Genomic DNA, 8,817 nt, shown 5'->3' on the forward strand with positions numbered 1-8,817 from the left:
CAGCAGTCAAGAAATCAAACGACGTATTGCATTAGGCAAATCTGCTGCACAAGACCTTTTTGAAGTGTTGAAGAGCAAAGATGTCAGCTTGAGGACTAAGGTGTTCCTGACTCAAGCCATGGTATTTTCAATCCCGTCATATGCATGCGAAAGCTAGAGAGTGAATAAGGAAGACCACAGAAGAATTGATGCTTTTGATTTATGGTGTTGGAGAATAATGGAAGTGTCATGGGCTGCCAAAAGAACCAATAGATCCGTTTTGAAAGAAGTGAAACCAGAGTGCTCCTCGGAGGCCAAGATGGCCAAACTTCTTCTGTCATACTTTGGACATACTGTCAGGAATGACCAGTCACTGGAGAAGGATGTCATGTTTGGTAAGGTGGAGGATCAGAGAAAAAGAGGAAGACCCCCAAATAGATGTGTTGGCCAAGTAGCAGCATCGATGGACTCAAGCGTGGCAACAGTAGTGAGGTTGGCCCAGAATCGGGCAGTGTTTTGTTCTGCTGTGCATAAGGTCACTATGATTCGGTACCAACCCAATGGCACCTAATAACAACAAGAAGTCACTCAACATAAATTGAAAATTCTAAACAGAATACTGACCTGACAAGTAATATATTAAAATATATATTTTTAAAAAGATACTAGTTCATATGCAAGTTGAACTTATTCCTAAATGTTAAGTCCAGTGGAGTCAGTTCTGACTCACAGCAACCTTGTACAGGGTTTCACAGTTTTAAATATTTGTGGAAGCAGAAAGCATCATCGTTCTCTCTTGGAGCACTGACATTGGTGTGAGCCACCACTCTTCTTTTCCTAGATATGCAAGGTTTATTTTTAAGAATTAGTGTAATTCACTACATAAACAGTAACGGAGAAAAATGATATCTTAATAGAATCAGATAAATGCATGTGCTAAAATGAAAACTCTCTCATTTAAACCACAACAAAACCAATTTGAAATAGGAAACCTCCTTACTCTGATAAAAGGTATCTAAAAGGTATTCAGAACAAATGTACTCAGTGGTGAAATATTGACCGCTTTCCCATTAGAAACAGGTATGAGATAAGGTTACCTGGCATCAAGACTTCTACTCATTAAATTGGGGGCATGAGCCAGGTGATTAGACAAGAAAGAGAAGAGAAGGCAGGAGATTAAAATAAAGGTAAAGCAAATGGATGGAAGGAAAGATATAGAATTGTACCTATTTGTAAACAATATAATCATGCATGTAGAAAGGCTTTTTAAAAATATAGATTATTTAAATGAGTGCGTTAAGTGAGGTTGTTGGATTTAAGGGCAAATACAAAAATCAATAAACAAAATTAAGTTTAAAAAGATACATTTTACTAAAACATTTAAAAGATAAGAAAAATTTTGCAAAAAACTTTAAAAAATATCAATAAGAATAAATCTAACAAAAGATGAAGACCACTACCTAGAAAATATAAACATTATTAAGAGAAGTTAAAGAAGATGTAAATAAATGTAGGGATATATTGAATCTGGAGTCCTAATATGGCACTACAAGATAATGCATTGGACTGCAAGGTTGGTTTGAACCGCAAGATTGGCAGTTCAAACTTACCAGCCAGTCCTTGGAAATCCTTTACAAGGTCGCTGTGAGTCAGAACCAATTTAACCGTAACAACAACAATATTGAATTTATTCCTTGTCTACAGAAAATACATTGTTGCTCATTATCCTATAATTAGAGCACAAGTCACTGATTTTGTACACGGTAGTAATTTTTTATGTGTTGCTTGCTAATTCAGTAAGTATCATTTTTACTTGTTATGGGTCTTAATTTTATAATAAACTGATAATGAGTTTTCCTCTCACTAGGCTGTGACCATACATAAACTGCAGGGAAGTTCTGTTAATATATCTACTGAAGATGGTCTACTAAAAGCCAAGTATCTTTATACAGAATCATCATTTCTGTCTTCTGCTGCTGGGGATATCACATTAGGAAGTGTTCACGGTAAGATGACTAAGGCCTAATATATTTTAAACTTTCCACATAGCATAAATTTTAAGAGATACTTCTGTTTGTCTGTAGCTGAGGAAGGATCTGCTATCAGGAAGCTGGTCTTTCAAATAATTAATTACAAGCTAACTGTGTGGCACTGTGGGTTAATGCCCTGGACTGCAAAGTTGTTTGAACCACAAGTTCGGCAGTTCAAGCTCAGCAGTCACTCCTTGGAAACCCTATACAGGATTGCTATGGGTCAGAACCAACTCGATAGTACTTAACAACAACAAACAGCAAACCATCTTTTAAAACACCTAAAAAATTATATTACTCATAAACCCAAACCAAACCTACTGCCATCGAGTTAATGCTGGCTCATAGTAACCCTATATAGGATTTCCAAGGCTGTAAATCTTTACTGAAGCAGAAAGCCTTATCTTTCTCCCACAGAGAGGATGGTGGATTTGAACTGCTGACCTTGTGGTTAGCATTACAGTGCTTATCCTACAGCACCACCATGGCTCCTTAAAATTACTCATAAGCTAAGTTAATTTTATTTTGGCAAGAAATGAAAAAAATGAAAGCTAATAATCAGATTTTTTATGTATTTCTTTATGAAAGAAAATAATAAAATATGTGCAGGAGATAATTCAAAAGACAGCACAATGAAATAAAAACAGTATAAGAAATAAAGCTGGGTTCTGAGTGGTTGTTCTTATGTTATCATTGTTGTTGTTGAATGCCATTGAGTCGATTCTAACTCACAGTGACCCTATGTAAAGTTTCCAAGGAGGGACTGGTGGGTTAGAACTGCCGACCTTACAGCTCAAACTGACCTTGCAGTCCAGCACAGTTTACTTCAGGACTCCTATATAACCATAGGAAAGCTAAGAATTAAATAAATTGCTGAGATATTTGAGTGGGATCTAGTTCTATGAGGGGCCTTCAAAACGTTCATGGAAAGATTCCTTTATCTTTTAATTTCATTTTTCCATGACCTAGTATAATGCAAAGCTGTTTGAACTACAAGGTCGGTGGTTCAAACTCACCAGTCGCTCCTTGGAAACTCTATACAGGGTCACTATGGGTCAGAACCAACTCAATGGCACTTAACAACAACACAAGTAGTAATGCAGAGATGCTATTTTTGATTGAAATGCTTTATCTACGTTTGTATTCTCACTAGGTTCTCTTATCACCCTGCTACTTACTTTCTTTTTTTTATTAAGTATAATTATTAAATATCCTCTTTTGACATGTTTCTACAGTAAGTAATATTACTTAACTTTCAAGTTATTGAAAGAAGAGAGCATAATGATGAAGTAATATGGCAAAGGACATGCTGGTATTCAGTGTTATTCAGTTTGCTTTTTAAATTTCCATGTAGCAGATTATTCAAACTAAAGTATGTTTTCTGGACTATCTACTGATAGAAATAATTAAGAATCACTAATCCTGGCAAGAAGTACAGTATATAAATATCTGCTAAATGCCTTTAAGTCCATTTTCCAGGAAGTGTAGACATGAACTTTTTCATACATAGTCTACTCATTTCTCTTCTATTGCAAAACTAACTGCTAGTATCTCTTCACTTTACTTTGATAAAACCATGCCCTCCAGATTTTAGTTGTTGTTATTGTTAAGTGACATTGAGTCGGTTCCAACTCAGTCAGCCTGTATTTTTGAAGAGAAGCTGGTGGGTTTGAACCGCTGATTTTGTGATTAGCAATCCAGTGCTTATGCTACAGCACCACACCAGGACTTTTCTGATTTTAGTGGTGGTGGTATGATGTGGAGTTGGTTCCGATTCATAGCAGCCCTGTATACGATTTCTGAGGCTGTAAATCTTTACAGGAGCAGAAAGCCTCATCTTTCTCTTACGGAGTGGCTGATAGATATGTGGTGGTTAGCAGCCCAACTCGTAATCCACTACTCTACCAGGGTGAGAATGAATTATTAGGTGATAAAGTCCTGGTGTGATGCTGTAGAATAAGCATTGGACTGCTAATCATACAACAGTTCAAACACACCAGTTACTCCTTGGAAACCCTATATAGGTTTGCTGTGAGTTGGAACCAATTCAACAGCACTTAAAACAACAACGATATTAGAAAGCAGTTTAATGCTCCCCATGCTATGTAGCTGTCTTAGTTATCTAGTACTGCTGTAACAGACGTATCTCAAGTAGATTCCTTTAACAAACAGGAATTTATGTTCTCACAGTTTTGAAGGCTAGAAGTGCAAATTCAGAGCACTAGCTCTAGGGGAAGGCTTTCTTTCTGGCAACTCTGGAGAAAGGTCCTTACCTCCTTTTAGCATCTGTAGGTCCAACATTCCTTGGAGATCTCCGTGCATCTTGATATTAATATTCCCCTGGATCTAGGAGCTTCATAGTGTAGGGACCCCTGGTCTAAAGAATATATTCCACTCCCAGCTCTTCTTTCTTGGTTGTAGTAGGTTCCTCTGAACTCTGCTTGCTTGTTTAATGTCTTATATCTCAAAAGAGATCGTCTCAAGATGCAACCTAATCCTTTAGGTTATACCTGGCCTCATTAACACTATTGTTGTTACTGTCAAGTGGTGTCAAGTCAGTCTTACTCACAGTGACCCTGTACAGGGTTTCTAAGGAGCAGCTGGTGGACTTGAACCACTGACAGTGTGGTTTGCAGTCCAGTGCTTATCCTACAATGATTTCCAGTAGTCCCATTAACAACATAGAAGTGAGGATTTACAACACATAAAATAATACCATCAGATTGGGGTTGATCACATCAAATCACATCAAGGGGGGCCTGCATTATAGTTCTGCTGTGCATAGGGTCACTATGAGTTGGTACCGACTCAATAGCACCTAACAACAACAACTACTTATGTATGGAGTCCTGGTGTGGCACTGTAGGATAAGCACTGAACTACTAACCACAAGGTTGGCAGTTCCAACCTACCAGCCACTCCTCAGAAACACTATATAGGGTCGCTATGAGTCATAACCGAGTCATAACCACACTGAAATCATTACATAACTGCCAAACCACTGAGAATCATGGCTTAGCCAAGTTGCCACACATTTTGAGGGGATATAATTGAATCCATTACAGTAGCAAATTGGAAAGTATCTGAAAAAGAAAAAAAAATGAGTGCTTGTGTACTTGAAATCATTCTTGAGCCTCAATTTGATGTTTAAATCTCATCAACTATTCTTTGAAAGTTAAGATATTTTTTGATCCTGAAATATCTTGAGAACAAATAGAGCTGTATCTAGATAAAGTGGATAGTTTTGATATTCATGTGTGTATTTTGTACTCATTTGCGCACCTAATAGTTTTGTTAATTTTTAATTCTTCATGGTCTTAGAGTAACTTTTTGTAATCATCAATGCACTTTGAACTGTCAAAAGTACTGTATTTAATATTATTTAGTGGCTTTTAGTGGGAAAATAATTTCATATTAGGTCAGATGTTGATTAAAATCAACATCTCAGGAAAAACAGCTGAGTTCTCTGGAGTGCTCTATATCATGTTTACACAAAATTAATGTTTCTTTGTTTTCCTTTAAGTTATACAAAAATTGCTTACATGATAGTAAAACAGATGAATTTTTTGAGGCAATTCTCAAAGTACTGTAACCAAGCAGTTGTCCTCAAGTAGATTCTGAATCATGTGACTCCATGTGTTACAGAGGAGACCTTGCCCCATAGGGTTTTCAATAGCTGATTTTTCAGAAATAGCCTTTCTTCTGCAGTTACTCTAGGTAGAATGAAGCTCCAAGCTTTCTATTAGCAACTGAGCACGTTAACTATTTATGCCACCAGGTTCTTTCAAAGTTCTTTATCTCTTGATTACTTAAAGTAGCTGACGTGGAAATGAATTGTTAGGGCTTAAAAAATTGCCTTCCACCTTTTATAGTTACTGACCTTTAATATGGAATCAGATATTTTCCCTGGGTGGTTTGACTCTAACCCAGACCTTCTGGACTATTGTTTCAGGTTCTCTTCTGGACTGTTGTTTCAGGTTGTTGTTGTTGTTAAGTGTCTTCAAGTCGATTCTGTCCCATAGTGACCCTGTATAGAGTTTCCAAGGAGCAGCTGGTGAGCTTGAACCACCGACCTTGCAGTTCAAATGACTTTGCAGTCTGAGGCATTAGCTCACATCGCCACATGAGGACTTTCAGGTTGCATTTCCCTAAATGCAGACTGTGGAATGGAAATTAGAGTACAGGAATATTACCAGAGAGACCTCTAGGGATCATGTTGTGTAAGGGAAGGAAGTCCCATTGGGCCATGGGATATGTTGGCCTTGAAGCTAGGATAGTCCCTCAGAGTTGTCTCACGTTGGGATGAATTGGGTTAGACCTTTATGTTCCCATGTGGGCTGCACAGGGAACGGGTGTGACCTTGGACCCAGACAGTTCACTTCAGCCAGGCAATTCCCAGAAAGACTGACAGCTGAGCACTGCCTGTTAGCCGTACTCACAATAGACAGGGAATAAGAGTCCTGAATGGGGATCTGGATGATGCATTATAACATCCACTACAGCAGCAACAACAGCAGCTATATGTAAGGAGTGCTAGTAGTGCAGTGGGATAAGCATTGGGCTGCTAACCTCAAGTTCTTTGGTTCAAACCCTTAGGTTTGTACCTTGGAAGAAAGGTTAGACTGTTGGTTCACGTAAAGATTTAGTGTGTGGAACCCGAAGGAACAGCTCTGTCCTAGGGTTACTATAAGTTGGAATTGACTTGATGGCAGTAGGTTACAGTTCCATGTACTTATTTGAATATGAAGCATATTTATTTGTTAAGTTTTTATTGAGAATTGAGTGATAGTTTACATGGGAGAACATCGGTTTTACACTCATCGTTTCATTGTAATAATTACAGTCTCCTCCGTGCATTATCATTCAACAGTATTTCCTTATATTCCCTCTTTTTTTGGCGAATGTACACTCCGGAATATATCATCATTTAAACAACCAAAGGACACATTCTGCAAGCCTGCTTCCTGGCTGCCAGCACACAGCCTTTCTTCTTCTAGAGTCCTCAGCTGCTCTCTCTCTCCATGTCCCCATCTCTGCCACTATCTCTGGTGTTGCTGCTTCTCTGGATAGGGTCCCACATTCAGTTCATGCTCTTCTCCCTTGATGGTCGTAGGATCCTCTTTCCTGGATTCTGTTCCTGGACTGTAACTACTACCACCTTTTTGTTACAAAACTTCTACCATTACAATTGTGACAGTCGCACTTAATCATGATAACAATTACTGTTGAATCATAAAAATTTTATCCTCATCTCTTTCACCAGACCCATGTAGACAAAATGAAAACTATTCAGTGGGGATTCTAACTTCCCCTGCATACTCTGAAACTAAATTCCCTTTTGAAAACTTATAAGCCAGTTACTTCGTACCTTTATAACCTCCCCCTGTTTTAGGTAGCCAGTGTCTATGTTGCCCGTCCCTGTCTACCCTGTATACAGAGAGAATAGAAATGATACTTTATATGAAGACTCCTTCCCTCTCAGTTGGTATTTTGAGCTACTACATCCATAAGAATAGGTCAAGTTCATCAAATTGTAGCAATTTACACTTGTTTCTTTTATCAAAAAACATTTTTTTATAGCCCTGTAGTCGAATTCTGATCATCAAGCCATCAAAGCTAGGTCAATGGGTACTGTCTACAAGTTTGGGCATTCTTAGGCGTCTTCTCTCACTTCATATCAGTTGGACACTTCGCTCTCAGCTCTAGCTCTCTGTGACTATGTCCTTGTCCATGGGCTCAGGAATCCCCATGTCTTACCACACTTTGGACCAACCAGCCCTTCCTCTTCTCTCTCATGTGAGTCCATGGAACGTGGTAGAATTTAGCCCATATCTTCATTGCTGACTTTCCCCCCTCTTCCACTGAACAAGAGCCCAATGTGGTTGCCAGCAAGCTTACATGCCTGCTCATGTGTTCCTTTTGAGTTTCAGTCTTGGCGGGGGGTTTGTCCTGAGGGACTTGATTGCTTGACTTGATGGCTCCCCGGCAAACAACTTACTTGTTCTTTTAGTAGCCAATCAGACTGCCATTTTTGTTTTTTGGATTTTTTCTTGCTGGTCTTTTTTTCAAGAAGTATCTTCTGTTCCTCTGACTGTTCCAGGCTGGTCTGCTTGACCTTTCAAGTGGGAATATCTTACCTCAGAAGGTTCTGGATGGGGCTCAGGATTCCACCTAAGGTCCTATATGCTACAAAGCCTTCACAGGAAGCCTATTTCACTGGGCAAGTTCTAGAACCCCTTTTAGGTATTCCAATCAGTTACAGGTTGAAGACTGGCTTATAAGATTTCAGTCCTCATATTTCCCGATATTCCTTTCTATGACACTCAAGTGTCTATTTTACAATAGTAGGCAAGGGAAACCAATATTCATAAGGCAGTCAAGCATCTTACCATTATTTCCCCTCTTCACACTATGCCTTGATCCCTGTGTTACAGAGCCCTGTTGTTCCAAGGTTGAGCATACTATTTATCTCTGTCCCATTTAGCCCATGCAAACATGCCTTATTGTTCCCCTATTTACCTTATTCTTCCATTCTCCTCCCCCTTCTGTGTATTGCTCTCCCCAACACCCGAGTTATCTGTCTATCCCCTACTCTGTACTCTACCGTCCCCTCCCTTCCACCCCTGGTAACCAACAAAGATTTTTTTCCCCCTTTTTATTATGGGTATCTTTACTTAAGCTTCTACAATAATGGTCTTATATAATATTTGCCCTTTTGTAACTGACTAATTTCACACAGCTTAATGTCCTTAAGATTCATCCATGTTATGTGGTGGCTTGCAGCTTCCTTTTCATTCTTCAAGGTAGC

At 38.8% G+C, this 8,817-nt stretch overlaps 1 protein-coding gene across 1 annotated transcript in view; it reads left to right on the forward strand.

Moving 5' to 3' along the window:
• The window catches only part of FAM185A (family with sequence similarity 185, member A), a 57,898-nt gene that overhangs the window by 13,163 nt on the left and 35,918 nt on the right, over positions 1-8,817 (forward strand). Inside the window, exon 4 of the mRNA XM_006834401.1 lies at positions 1,847-1,985. Coding sequence (XP_006834464.1) covers positions 1,847-1,985 — 139 coding nt within the window. The remainder of the gene's footprint in view (positions 1-1,846; positions 1,986-8,817) is intronic.

The sequence above is a fragment of the Chrysochloris asiatica genome, unplaced genomic scaffold, assembly GCF_000296735.1.
Source record: "Chrysochloris asiatica unplaced genomic scaffold, ChrAsi1.0 scaffold00010, whole genome shotgun sequence".
Taxonomy (NCBI): domain Eukaryota; kingdom Metazoa; phylum Chordata; class Mammalia; order Afrosoricida; family Chrysochloridae; genus Chrysochloris; species Chrysochloris asiatica.